The sequence below is a fragment of the Mauremys mutica genome, chromosome 19, assembly GCF_020497125.1.
Source record: "Mauremys mutica isolate MM-2020 ecotype Southern chromosome 19, ASM2049712v1, whole genome shotgun sequence".
Classification (NCBI taxonomy): Eukaryota; Metazoa; Chordata; order Testudines; family Geoemydidae; genus Mauremys; species Mauremys mutica.
In genome coordinates this window covers 2,231,313-2,246,052 of record NC_059090.1, presented here as the reverse complement: position 1 = coordinate 2,246,052, position 14,740 = coordinate 2,231,313, and the positions used below count along the sequence as shown (strand labels likewise).

The following is a 14,740-nucleotide window of genomic DNA, read 5'->3' as shown; positions in this document are numbered from 1 at the left end:
AGGCCCGGCCAATGAGCGGGGGTTGCGCGCCCGGCCCGGCCCGAGAGGCGGAGCGGAGCCCGGGGGCCGCGCCCGGCTGCCAGCTGGGTCGGGCCGGGCCGGGGCGCGCCGCGCCGCCATGGCTCAGTCCCGCCCCCGGGGCCCGGCCGGCAGGTGAAGCGAGGCCAGGCGGCGCGGCGTCAGCACTAAGCCGGGCCCGGTTGCTAAGTGACGTCAGGCCCGTTGCCAAGCCCCGCCTGCGCGGAGCAGGGGCCGTTCTCTCGCTCGCGCTTCTCCTACCCGGGAACGAAGCGTTCTGCGCTTGCGCCTGGCGCCGGGAGTGGCGCGGGACCGGAAGTCCGCCTGTCCGGCACAGGAAGTGACCGAGCCGTTCTGTTGTGTATCTCTATGGGCCGCGGGGGCTTCTGGTCTTCCGGTGCGGGTGGGGCGAGTGATGGCGCTGGAGACGGTGCCTAAGGATCTGCGGCATCTGCGGGCCTGTCTGCTCTGCTCCTTGGTCAAGGTGCCAGGACGTGGGGGAAGGGGGGACTCGCGCGGGTCGAGGCGCGTGGGCGGAGAGGGGACACGCGGGGGGGGCGAGCGCGTGGGAGAGGAGAGTGGACACGCGGGGGGGGACTGGACACGCGTGGGCGGAGAGGGGACACGCGTGGGCGGAGAGGGGACACGCGGGGGGTCGGGCGCGTGGGAGAGGAGAGTGGACACGCGGGGGGGAACTGGACACGCGGGGGCGGAGAGGGGACACGCGGGGGGTCGGGCGCGTGGGAGAGGAGAGTGGACACGCGGGGGGGGAACTGGACACGCGGGGGGGACTGGACACGCGTGGGCGGAGAGGGGACACGTGGGGGGTCGGGCGCGTGGGAGAGGAGAGGGGACACGCGGGGAGAGGAGAGGGGACACGCGGGGAGAGGGGACACGCGGGGGGGAACTGGACACGCGGGGGCGGAGAGGGGACACGCGGGGGGTCGGGCGCGTGGGAGAGGAGAGGGGACACGCGGGGGGGGGAACTGGACACGCGGGGTGTGGACACGCGCGGGGATACCAGGCTCTGATCTCTCTCCTCCTGCCACACAGACGATCGACCAGTTCGAGTACGACGGGTGCGATAACTGCGACGCCTACCTGCAGATGAAGGGCAACCGTGAGATGGTCTATGACTGCACCAGCTCCTCCTTTGATGGGTGAGCCCCGGGGCGAGGCAGCTTGCGGGCCACGGTGACTTTCTGGGAACTTGGGTGCTACTAGACACCAGCTCTAGCACTTCCTGGCCTGGCTGCTCCCCCAGGGGCTCCCTCTTGGGCTTGGCCCAGCATGTGTGAGGCCGAGGGTATGGTCTAGGCACAGTCATGACTGGCCTGGGTCAGCTGACTCGGGCTTGTGGCGCTCAAGCTGCAAGGGTGTAAAATTGCAGAGTAGATGCTTGAGCTAGAGCCCAGGTTCTGAGACCTTGTGATGGTGAAGCCTGGACTCCAGCCTGACCCTGAATGTCTACACTGCAGTTTTTAGCCTCGCAGACCGAGTCAGCTGATCCAGGCTAAGAGCCTTGGTGATTCAAGTTTTTTTATCACAGTGTGGATGTACCTTGAGGCTTCCTAGTGGTCTAGCCATAGGCTAAGGTGCCTGCCAGTGGGCGTGGAAGCCAGAGCTGTTGGACTGGGGCTCTGTAATGAGGCTCATGGCCGTAGCCCACTGTTGCTTACAGAAGGAGAACAGCATCCTCCAGCTGGGGAGCCCCCACATGAACAAGTGTCACAGCTGAGGGAGGTTAAACAAACCAAGGATAACTTTAAGGACCTGAGAAGAGAACTGAGGATGGAGTTGCCTCTAGTCATCTTAAGGATGCTTCCAAGGCTGAGCATGAACAAAGACAGGAGACTATATAACAGGGGTGGCCAAACTTACTGACCATATGAGCCACTTGTGATAGTCTTCGGAAATTTGAGAGTCAGGTGCACCTGCCAGGGCTCGTGGCTTCTGCCCTGCAGCAGGGTGGAGGGGCTAGGGGCTTGAAGGTTCACCAAGAGTGGGGCTGAAGCCACCAAACCCCAGCATGCACCTCCCGCAGGGCTGAAACTCCTCAACCTCTCTCTCCTCTGGGCAGATGCCCCTAGCCCAGCCATCCTGGTGCAGGGCAGAAGTCCTGAGCTCCCCCCGTCCAGCCTGGTAGGTGGAGAATGGGAGGGTATGGGGGGCTCTGCGAGCTGCACTCTAACTGTAAAAGAGCTACATGTGGCTCGCGAGCCACAGTTTGGCCACCCCACTGTATAATACAGATTCATGACCTCCAAGGCCAGAAGGAATCATTGTGACCATGTAGTAGTCTGACCCGTAGGACACAAGCCAGAACACTTCATTAAAGCGATTCCTGAAGCAGAACTTTCAGAAAAACATGCAATCTTGATTTAAAAATTGTTAGTGATGGAGAATCCACCAATATCCTTGGTAAATTGTTCTAATGGTTTAATTACGCTCATTGTTCAGAAATTACGCCTTATTTCTCGTCTGAATTTGTCTAGCATCTACTTCCAGCCATTGGATTGTGTCATAGCTTTCTCTGGTAGATTGAAGAGTTCATTATTAAATATTGGTTCCCCCTGTAGATACTTAGACTAATCAAGTCACACTTTAACCTTCTTTTTGGTTAGCTAAATAGATTTAGCTCTTTGAGTCTATCACTATAAGGCAGGCTTTCTAATCTTTGAATCCTTCTCATAGCTTTCTCTGAACCCTCTCCAATTTATCAACAGCCTTCTTGAATTGTGGGCACCAGAACTGGACACAGTGTTTCGACAGTGGTCGCACCAGGGCTGAATACAGATGTAAAATAACCTTTCTACCCCTACTCAAGATTCTTCTGTTTATGCATCCCAGGATCGCATTATCACTTTTTGCTACAGCTTCCCACAAATCTTTTTCAGAGTCACTGCTTTCCAAGATGGAGTCCCCCATTGTGTAAATATGGCCTACATTCTTTGTTCCTAGTTCTACTGCAGTTAAATGAAAATGCATACAACACATATTGTACTCTGAATCTGTAACCTGTTTCATTATTTATCACTTCCCTTATTTTTCTGTCATCTGCGAACTTTATCAGTGATGATTTCATATTTCCTTCCAGGTCACTGGGAAAAATGTTAATTAGCATAGGGCCAAGAATCTGTGTGACCCTGCTGGAAACACGCCCAATAGGATGACAATTCCCTGTTTACAGTTACATTTTGAGATCTATTAGTTAGCCAGTTGGTAATCAGTTTAATGTATGCCATGTTAATATGCAGTCCCTTGGATTCTCATGCTGTATTGGAGGATAGCAAATGTACTTGTAGTTAAAAAATACATTGGGAATGATCTGGAATATCGCAAACCAGTGAGCCTTACTTTGCATCTGTTAAACTGGTTGAAATAATTAATATCAGCTAGTTGTACTAGAATTCTAAGTGTTGTCAGTTCTCTTAAATTAATTATCAGCAATGTAATTAATTATCATCAATCCCCCTGCTGCAGGAACTTTTGTGAAAATGCAACAAGTTCTTGCCTTCATATGGCTGGCGGATGGGGGAAGAGCCCCACACTGTGCATTGTAGTTTAGGGGAGGATGCATTGAGAGGTGAGTGAGGGGGGCATGAGTTCTAGTCCCCCCTCTTCCACTGACAGCTGCTAATATTTCTGTTCCTTTAACCAAAGTCTCTGACTGTTACCTTGGGGGAGGTAACTATCGTATGTGCCTTTCACAGATGAGCTAACGCTTGCACAGATTCACTTCAAGCAAAACTGGTAACAGAATCCATGTCTCTAATATAGTAGAGCCAAGTCTGTAAAATTTTGCCATACAGCCTTCAGTAGGAACAACCGGAACCATGTGTAGGCCTTGTTTGTTATGTCTAGGGCTCCAACAGTATGAACCAGAGTAGGCCGTGGCAGTACAGTGACACACCTGGTATTGGCTAACCAAGTAAGCCCATTTCTGACCGGAGAGGATGGTACAAGAACACGCAAAGGTTTCAAATAACTATGTAAACAAATTTTCAAAAGGTGGTACAGGACCGCACCGACCCCTCATAAGATAAGGAGGGGATGATAGGATAATGGATGAGGGTATTTTGTTGGAACTAAAAGGTACAAGGAGAAGGGCAGTAACTAACAACACCTGGAGTGTCAGACATAACTTGTTTGTATCTGTGTATAAAAGGAGAAACTATAGAAGGGGCCACTTTGTAATGGCTGAGGGGACAGCATCCTGTTATGCTGACTGAGGTGTTATCTTGTCATGTGTGTCGGTGTCCCTGTGACCCATTGGCCAGGCGCTTGTACTGTGCTTTGCTGACAATAAACCTGGCCAAGCACCTTCACCACAGAGCTGAGCCTGTGGCCTTTCTTTATGAACGGCATTGTCTGCTGACTCGGCAAGCTGCACTCTCTGCTAGGGCCACTAACCCCAGAGCTCCAAGAACAGCAGCATTAACAACTCTGCAGCACAGCAATGCCCTGTAGCACTAACACCTCCATGTGCTTGTGTAGCCCATGCTTACACAATGTGGTGAAGTCTCTTGCTGCTGCTGCTACATCCAGAGGTCCACGGTTCAGTTCTCTCGCTGGTCAGACACAGGGGTGCTGTTCTGTTATATCAGGCCATGCTGTCTGTAACACTAGCCCACACTCTGCTCTCCGAGTCAGGGATAGAAATCCAGAATCCTCCTTCCCAGTGTTCCACTGCTGCGCCACTGGCAAATTGTGTTGTCCCTCTATGGGCCAGACCATATAGAGAATAACGTTCTCCATCTGTCCTGTGTGTGTTTGTTTTTTCCTCCCCATCCTCCCCTCCATTTGCTCCTGTAGCTGAAGGGAAAGAGGTCTGTACTGTTGTTGGGAGGCTAATATGAGGGGGCAAGGAGTCCAGGAGAGCTGGCTGTATTTTAAAGAAGCCTTGTTGAGGGTGCAGGAATAAACCATCCCGATGTGCAGAAAGAATAGCAAATATAGCAGGTGACCAGCTTGGCTTAACAGAGAAATCTTCGGTGAGCTTAAACACAAAAAGGAAGCTTATAAGAAGTGGAAACTTGGACAGATGACCAGGGAGGAGTATATAAATATTTCTTGAGCATGCAGGGGTGTAATCAGGAAGGCCAAAGCCCTCCATATACCCCACCCCATTGAAACTCAGACCCTGCTTCTGGAGCCACCTTGCACCCAGTCTTCTGCCTCCAGACCCCCACTCCTGCACCTCCACCGAGCTCCCTGCACTCAAACCCCCATCTGATGCCCCACCCTGAGCCCTCACTCCCCCAGCACCCAGACCTCCCCAGTGCAACCGCCACACCCAGACCCCCAGGCCTTGTGCTGTCAGGGTTGAGTGCAGCATCACTGCTGAGTCCGTATCCCAGGGAGGGGGGTGCAGGGTGATCTCCCACCTTCATGCAGCCAGTGGCCTGTGCTGCCCACTGCCATGCTGGAGCCGCTGCATTTATTTACTGACAAATAAAACTTGCAGAATTTTAAAATACTGTGCACAGAACTATTAATTTTTGGGTGCAGAATGCCCTCTAGAGTATACGGTAACCCATCTTTGACTTCTAGGCAGCAGTGCCAACCATGTGTATAGATAGTGGAGTCTCAAGTGTCTGATCTGACTGGTCAAGGCAGACATGTCTCTGTCAACTTGAGGAGCTGGTACCTTCCCATGGGTTAATGGGAGTCTCCTGTTTCCACACTTCCCCCTCCTCCCTTTTATCTTTTGCCAGAGGGAGCTCTGACATGGTGACACCATAGAAGAGGGCTTCATTTTTGCTGCTAGTATCCATGACCCTGCTGCTGCCAGGTGCTGGGGAATGTAGGAGGAGGGGGTCTTAACTTGCTCTTCATCCAACCTCTAGTTAGTCTGGGTTGTGCTGTGTGGTGGGACTTGCAGTCAGAAACATGCCTTGTGCACTAATCCGCTTCTCTTCTGCAGGATTATTGCTATGATGAGCCCTGAGGACAGCTGGGTCTCCAAGTGGCAGCGAGTCAGTGAGTGTCTCTCTCCTCTTATACTTTAGCTTGTTTTCCTCTGAATGTTCAGGTAGCAGCAATAGCTTTCCTCACCACCCCCGCAGCGCCAGGGAGGTTGGATAAGTTTCAGGTGGGGCTGTGGAGTCCTGGCTGGTGCCCTGTTGTTGAGCAGGTGTCCTTTAAAGACACGGTGATTTACTCTTCATGGGAAAAGTGCTTTCTCACTCCCTTCTAGTGTATTCCTCCCTTATTACCACTGAATTGGGGGCGGAGGTGGGGGGAATTCAACACACCAAATTACCAAGGGCTGAGTTCTCTTGCCTGGATGGTGATGTGCAGAATAAGCCAGTGTGTGTGCTGTCTGTCTCTCTCTTGCAGGTAATTTCAAGCCTGGTGTGTATGCAGTGTCTGTAACTGGTCGTCTGCCCCAAGGTAATCTGGCTGATTTTTTTTTCTCCTGATTTTTAAAAGGGTGGTGGGATGGTGTCTCCCCATGTAGGGGGACTCACCTGAATGCGCACATGGTGGAGGGAGGATCAGAATTCTATTCTCAGCTCTGCCGTGTGCTCTCTGTATGATCTAGGCAAGCTTTGTACCTCTCTCCCTGATTTCATTTTGAGATTACATGTTTGCTTAATAAAAGTGCAGAGATATAATTTACCTTATAAGGCATTTGATTTAGTACTACACACCATTCTGATCTTTGTTTTTAAAAAGAGAACTATACAGTATCACAGCATGTGTTAAGCTGAATACAAACTGGCTAACTGACCATCTCAAAAAGTAGCTGTTGATGGGGCATCATCAAATGCAGATGTTACTGGTGGGGTTCCACTGAAATGGTAGGTGGTGGGCCCAATGCTGCAACATTTCCATCAGTGATCTGGATGTAAACATAAAATCATTACTGATCAATTTTGCGGGTGAGACAGAGGCGGCGTGGTAAATGACGAAGACTGGGCAGACAGTGTTTTAGCCATGTGGGTCCCAGGCTATTAGCGAGACAGGGTGGGTGAGGTAATATCTTTTTATTGGACCACCTTCTGTGGGTGAGAGAGACAAATTGTTGAGCTTACACACAGCTCTGTAAGCTTCAGTGTTTGTCCGTGCTGCTAGAGTAACCCCCTGCCGACTGCCTAAAATTCTTCTCTATGGAAAAGTGCATGGAGAGAGAAACTGTGGATGGTCAGGGAGCTAGGAGGTGAAGCCATCCAGGCAACCTGCCAACAGACTCAGATGGCAGCGCAGAACTGACATGGTTGGCATCTGCTCAAACCTTGGCCCTACCCAGTGTTGGCATTTGGAAAAAAGGAGGAGATGATGCAATGCAGTGTTACATATCTAGGAAGAAGTGGTGCAGGCTGTACCTACCGAATGGGAGCAGTGAGCCTTTAAAGGATTTAAGGGTCAAAGTGGACAAGCAAATCATCCTGAGTTCCCAGTGTGACGCCGGGGCAGATAGAGCTAATGTGAGCTGTGATACAGAAACAGGAGTAGTGACTAGAAAGGCGATGTTCACCTCCGTATACAGCATTGATGAGACAATACTGGAAGACTGTGCAGTTGTTGAATCAACACTTTTTAAAAGATGTTGGAAAAATTGGAAAGTGCAGAGAAGTCCAGGGAAATGGAGTGAGGGCTGATGAAAATGTCTTGCAGCGAGAGACTTCAAGAGCTCAACCTGTTTAACTGGTCAAAGAGAAGGTTCAGGGGAATTAATTACATGGGGAGAAAATACTGGATGCCAAAGGGCTCTTTAATCTAGTGCAGAAAGGCTGAGCAAGACCCAGTGGCTGGATGTTAAAGCCACACAAATGCAAAGTAGAAATAGATACAAATATTTAACAGTGATGGCACTGAGCCCCTGAAACAACCTGCCAAAGGGATCAGTGAATTCTTGGTCTCAGTGTTCTCAAATGCAGACTGGATGCCTTTCTGCAAGGTGCTTTAGTCAAAGACAAGTTACTGGGTCCAACCCAGGGATAACTGGGTGGCATGTAACGGTCTGTGTTATACAGGCAGTCAGACTGGATGATCTAATGGGCCCTTTGAGCTGCCCAGCTCTAAAATGGGGCTGAGACTTGCCCACCTCGCAAGGAGTGTGAACAGAGTAATTAGTGAGGCTTTGGGCATTATGGGAACGGGGACAGGGTGAGGGGCTAGCATGAGTAGGGGCATAGCCACCAGATTTCCCAAGTCTCCCTCTTCCCAATTACACTGAAGTTCTTGTTTGTCTTGTTGCAGGGATTGTGCGGGAGCTGAAGAGCCGAGGTGTGGCCTACAAATCCCGAGACACAGCCATTAAAACCTAAGCCGTCATTGCACCACATGGAGGAGTCTCCAGCACGTGGCCAGTGTTCCTTTGCTGCAGAGCGGCTGGGGTACCGAGACTGCTCTAGAAAATAGCTCTGGTGCTTTTCAGTCCTGGGAGGGGATTGGGGGGGGGGGAAGGAGGTGAGCAGGAACTTCTAATTTCATGGTGGTGGTAGTGGAGGCTTGGATCAGACCCAGCTGCTCAAGCGTTATCTGGATTCTTATGGTGCCTCTCTCTTCACCCAGCAGATGGAGAATCTTTGAGGCCAGGGATGGGGGAAGCAGTGGGCTGGCAGGAACCCATCTGTGTATGATGAAGGGTTTCTCTAAGAGCATTATACAGACTCCCCCACCCCAAGTTTCTCAGAAGCAGCAGGTCAACCAGACATTGTGGGGGGGAGGGGTCATGGGAGGGGGGTTGTTTTGTGTAAATATTCCCAATAAAAATATGGTCACAGGCGTCTGTTTTCTTTTCCTAGTCACCTATTGCACCAGCTTCCTAGCAGCCTGTCTGAGGAGGGCTGGGGCCCCATGCAGGGACTCACCATGGGAGTTGGTCTGATTGGTTGCTGCCCTTTGCATGCTGGAATTGGGCTTGGACTCTGCAACTGCCAGCCCTTTCTCTGCACCTTGGGCCCGATTGGAATCCTTGTGCTCACTGGGATTGGGCCTCGTTTCTGCACTACCGAGCAGAGTCTTAACGGCTGAAGCTCCAGTGCCAGGTGCTGAAGGAAGGAGAGAGCCAGAGAGGAGGACGACGTTAGGAGTTACTTGCACTATTCAGTGCTCAGTAACGGTCCCAAGCAGGCTTTCCCTGTGTGCTTGTGTAGCACCTAGCACAAGCTGGAGGCAGGAGGTGAAGCTGAGGATTTTGTGGCATGTCGAGCAAGAAAAAGGCCCGTAGATGGGGCTGTGTGGAGGGGTACTGGGACTCCCGTTGGCTTGGGGGAGAGGTGAGGGGTGTGTGCACACATTACACCCCGCACTCCATGTGGCTTGGACTCCAGAGTCCCCTGTGCTCTCACCGGTGCCCTGCCCTCTAGGCAGATGGAACTTCCCTACTCCTCTTCCCCTGTTTGTCTCCTGTGAAAATGCTGCTCATGTCACTTCTGTATTTGCTCCTCTTCATTCCATGCTTGTCCAGCAAGAGCTGCTGGCCATTGGGGATGGGCTGGTCTCTAACTTATAAACATCAGAGCTGACAAAGCACTTGGCAGCTCATAAAAATTAGCCATGTGAATCATATTTTCCTTCCCCTCTGGAACTAACCTTGCAATCAATCTCTGTTTTAGTGCCCTATTTTTGCACCCTATCAGTTGAGCATGGAAAACTTGCTTTGCCCAAAAGTTGCTGCATTTAAACTGAGGAGAATATTTTTGTAAGTGTGAAGAAAAATGTAGGTCTGAGGGTGGGATTTTTCCAAAGTGATTAGGGGTACGTGGCCTTGTGACTTCAGGGGTACTTCTCGTGCTGAGTCATTAAGGCCTTTAGCTCATTGCTCAGAGAGATTCTTCACAGCTCCCTGATTTGAAACTTTGCCTCTTGGTGTTTGTCTCGGCAGTTCGGTGATGGTTTCTTACTCTCCCTCCAGACTTCCTGTGAGTTAAAACTCCTTGAAAATGAACATGTTGACTTCATTTGAAGAGAGGCTATCACAAGGCAAAGTTATTAACAGTATCTGTGGCTAGGTAGGGCCTTATACAAAGCAAGGGTGGCAGGATGGGAGGTGTTTTTTCTTTGGCTCCAGGGTAGGGCAGCGTGTGCCTGTGTATGTACACCTACCTGTGTGGGAGCATGTGGCCCTCTACTGGCTGGTTGCAGCTTAGAAAGAACTTGGATGTTTTCACCTGAGGCCAAGGCCTATATGCTTTTAGAGGACCAAGGTTCCAATCTCAACTCAGCCTCTGCCTAATGACGGCTGCATTCACAATTCAGTTCTAAGTCTCAACTGTAACTCTCTGAATGTCAATCCTTGTGCTTTCTGAGGTTGTCACATTGTTCTGTGTATATTCCTGCCCATGAGATTTAAAAAGCCTCCTTTCTGACATGCCCAGTGCCAACTGTTTCTGGGGTTTTGCTGGTGATTTCACATCCCATCACAAAACTCGGATGAAAGTTGGGTTCTGAATTGATATGACCCTGGTGCTTTGGGGATTAAGTGTCTCCTAAGGCCTCCCCCACAGGAAAATGAAATGTGTTGGGCACCCTTCAATCCTAATGTGGAGGGTTAAAAACCTCTTCATTTTAATGTTTCCATCTGGCCCAAGACTAGTCTGGCCACACGCTGGGAGATACTTAACTAACTGATGGTGATTAGGAAAAACCTTCCTGGGGCCCGATTACCCTAAAACAACCTACTGTGGGGTTCTTGCATTGTTTTCTGGAGCGTCGGGTTCTGGCCATCATTGGAGTCTGGACCTCAGGTCTGATCCAGCCTGGCAATTCCTGCACAAGGGACAACTCTCAATGAATAGTGAAATTGTAAGAAATTCAGTTTAATTGCAACTGTGGTGTGAAAAGCATCCGTGGAGAATGTTTTGCATCAGTGACTGCTGGGCTGAGCTGCTTTATAGAAAAGGCTGATCCTGGGACACCTGGTCCTGGTTAAACCTTGGAGCTTGGGGAGAGCTAGTGATGGTTTCTGGGCAGCATGAGTTAGGTGATCCTCCACACCCAATTGTGGTTTAGTCTGAGCTGAGGGGGCTTGTGGGGCAGGGTTCAGGCTAGCCAGAGTCAGTTGTGCCTGGGGTAGGATTTGGGGCTTACCAGCATTTGTATCATCTTGTGGGGAAGCTTGTGTGGGGAGAGTGTTCAAGGTTCATAGTGTACATGCAGGTGGTTTGTAGAGGGCTTGAGTTGTCCGAGTGTGGGGAGGGGATTCTGGCGAGTTGGCTTTCAGATGGGGAGGTGGGCTCTGTGCTTGGGGGCTGTTCCCATGTTGCCTTGGCCCTAGCCCTGCTGGCTGAGGGCCTCACTGCTGACCCTTTTTAGCTGCCACATGGGGGTGCCACAACCTTGTTGTGGCCCTTGCTGAGCCCTGGTGGGGGCAGGCAAGAGGTGGTGGGGGCAGGCAGACTGCATGGTCTCCGCTTCCCTCTTACTTGCCAATTACACTTCACCCTTCCCAGCTTTCTGGCGCTGTGCTGGAGGCTCCCCCTGCACCCAGCCCTCCCCAGGTGCTCAACAGCCGAGCCCTTTGGGTGCTGCTTACTGACAGGGAGACTCGCTCCTCCCAAGGGGCTGGGGTGGCTGGCCCGGGCTGTTGTCCCATGAGAGGGAAGATCGTTGGCTGCCTGGGAGTAGGGCCAGGCTAGGGGGCTTGCCGCCCTCCCCAGGTCTGTCTGTCTGCCCTGCCCTGCTGCTGGGAGCATGGAGCAGAGTGAAGCTGGCTGGGGCCCTGGTGGATCTGTGTGTGGAGTAGGCTGGCAAGTGCTGGGCATAGGGGCAGGCTGGAGTGTTCAGGGTGGAATGGGCAAGGGAAGGGGCTGGCTGGCAAGTGGAGGAGAGGCAGGAAGAGCCTTTTCTCCATTGTTGGTTGTGTGGGCTGTAGCCCAGCAATGGGCTATACAGTATATGGGAGTGGGGAACTTCGCTAACCCAGCACAGGAATCTCTCCTCCTCCCACCAGTGCAATGCAGCCACCTCTGGAGTGATACCTGGCAGCTGTTTAATGGCATAGCAATGCAGCGTGTCAGGACACGAAGAAGCAACTTGGATCTAGGGTGAGACAGCAAGGGGAATGGAGGAGAGTGAAGTTTGACAGCCAGTGTTGGCATTTGGCTAAGAGGCTCAGGCAAATGTCTTGAGTACCAGGGGATCTCAAAGTGGCTGGCACTGGCTTTTTCTGTCTGGGGCTTCCAGCAGTAGCGTGCCCTCTACTGCTATGCTGGGCATTAGGAGATACTGACCGAGTGTGGCATCTCCCAGCGTGCTCGCTCCACTGCCTGCAGCTCAGCTCCCTAGCCCATGCTGGGGCAGCACTGGCTGCCTACTGCCTCGCTAGCCTCTGGGTAGTTCTAGGGAAGTGGGGGCCCCTGCACAGCTATTCAAATGGCCACCCGATTGCAAAGGCCAAACTAATCTCTCTTCCCAGCAGCCTCCCTTCAAACCTGCTCTGCCTGTACAGCCAAGGGCTGGGGAATTGTCTCCTGCTTGGGGGTTAGAGACATACCCAGAGCTGGTCTGCAGAGGGGATTAGGGTGGCAGTGGATGGAGGTTTCCCATCACACAGGCAGAGGGAAGAGCCTGTAACATATCCCAGCCAGGGACAGGAGACAGGAAAGAGGGATCCCAGTTGTTTGGGGGGACTCCAGAGCTTGCAGTCAGCCGACAGAAGCTCCTGCTCTGCTCTTGCATGGAGTGCTGCTGGATTATTTCAGCCAAGCCTGGGGGTATGGGTGTGTCAGCCTTGTCTGCCGGGCTGTTCTCTGGGTAGCCTGAGCCTGTGTGGCGTGAGAGTGCTGACCCAGGGACTGGGCTGGGGGCGGACTGCAGCTAGGACGTGCTGAGGCAGGAAGTGTGAGTGAGTTGATTTTGCTGCACAGGTTTCAAGAACTGATACCCAGCTCTGCCTCAGGTCATGAAAAGCGAGTTTCCAAAACTACAAAGTGCAGAATGTCTCTTCCGAAAGCAGCTGCCTGCAGCTCTGGGGAACGCCCAGCCAAGCAGCCACCACCTGCACTTGCTACAGAGCAGGGGGCCGCCTTTCGCCCACTTTCACACAGCCTGTGCGTTATTTGGCCACCCACATACTTTTGCTCCTCACAAGTTCCAGCTCCGTGCAGCATCAGGGCTGTAGCTGCACGCACCGAGTGCCTGTAAGGAGAGATTCATATCTTGGGTTGGTCTGCAGGCCATTGGGAGTCCTCTGCGCGCTCACAGCCCCCTCTGGCTGGGGTTTAGGAGGGGAGGATCCGTGTATGGAAGTGACTGCACTCAGTGAACTGAACAGGACAGGGCTAAGCACGGCCCTGTGTTCTCCACACTCTGACATCTTCCTCCTAGACGTAGCCCTTGCAAATGCTTTCCTGGCTGTGGGGATCCTACAGCATTAGCTGTGTGCTCACATCCAGTCGGTGTAACCAATCATCACACGCTCTTCTCCTGCTTTGCTCTCATCTTCCTTGTTTGCTTCTCCTCTCACCGCCCAGCTCGCGTATGCTGCGGGTTTCTCCCTTCGTCACCTGTGGGTTGTTGAGTGGTAAGAAGTTCCCCCTTGTCCCGGCCGAGTGGCCAGGTGCTGAGCAGTAAGATGCAAGCTTATTAGCATTCACTAGCACCTCGTGCCCCAGCCAGGAATCAGGGCCCTATTGTGCTGGACGCACATGTACCAAAGCAGCAGGAATTTACAGTCTTGTAGATGACAACAGGTGGGTAAAACAGCTGGGGGCGTGGGGCAGTGATCAGCTTTACAAACAGCTGTCCCAGCCTGCCACGGCCTAGCCGAAGAAGGGTGCTGCATAGGCACTGGGGCAAGGTGAGTGTAAGGAGGACAACGCAGAAGTGTTAGATCATTACGGGAAGCTTTGCCCAGGCAGAAAGTGCAGCATAGGAGAAAGCACAAAGGTGCTTGCTGGGGAATTGGCCGAATGGGCCATGAAGGCTGGCATTGCTGGCGGACGGGAGGGGGCTCGGGCTTGGTCATGTCAGAGGTGACAGGATGGGTAGGCTAGGTCCTAAATGGCCTGAAAGTAGCATGTTTAATGTGGTGGGGAAGAGGGACCGGGGGAGAGGCAAAGAAGCTGATCTTAGCAGCAGTGGTCGTGTGGGCATGGTGGTGAAGGGGTCTGGCCGTTGGTGAGGCCAAGAGGAGACAGTTGCAGTAGTCAAGATATGAGATGACAAATGTCTGGACAAGGGTTTTGGTGGGGGGGGGGGGTAGACGAGACAGGTCGGGCCTTTGAAATGTGTAGGAGGAAGCTGCAAGATTTTGACAGAGCCTGCATGTGCTGAGCCAAAGGTGATGCCCAGGTGATGGTCCTGAGCTGCAGGGAGGTGGGAGGGACTCACCAATGTAACAGAGGCGGGTGCATGTGGGGGACTTTCGGAGCTCCACTTGCACATGTTTGCTGGCTGGCCGTGCGTAAGACGATGATGTGGGGGGAAGGAGAGAATTCAGTTTGGATGGAAGGGGGCAGGTCCTGAGTAAAGAGGTGGCTCTGGGAGTGGAGCTGGGCAAATCAATGACTTTTTAGTTCAGTAAGCAAACCAAATACTCAGGGAAAATGTTCGGCTTGGTTCTGAAAATGTTTGGAATTCACTGACACCTGGGGAAAGGCCATTTCAGGCAGCAAACCGCTTGGGTCTGTGTTTGCCCATGTGTTAGGCATGTGCCTGGGATGCTCAGGGACTGGAACTCAGCTCCACTCTGTGAGCACCTTAACCAGCAGGCTATTCTAGGGTGGATGGCTCACACTCTTCTGTTCGAACTCTGCTGCTTGGTATA

At 52.3% G+C, this 14,740-nt stretch overlaps 1 protein-coding gene across 1 annotated transcript; it reads left to right on the top strand.

Moving 5' to 3' along the window:
* The first annotated feature begins 92 nt into the window (after positions 1-92).
* SUPT4H1 (SPT4 homolog, DSIF elongation factor subunit) lies at positions 93-8,754 on the top strand. The gene is made up of 5 exons (XM_044994336.1): positions 93-502; positions 1,072-1,178; positions 5,945-6,000; positions 6,361-6,414; positions 8,227-8,754. Exons 1-5 carry the CDS (start codon positions 434-436, stop codon positions 8,292-8,294), a joined length of 354 nt encoding a protein of 117 aa, XP_044850271.1. The 5' UTR covers positions 93-433; the 3' UTR covers positions 8,295-8,754.
* The last annotated feature ends 5,986 nt before the right edge of the window (positions 8,755-14,740 follow it).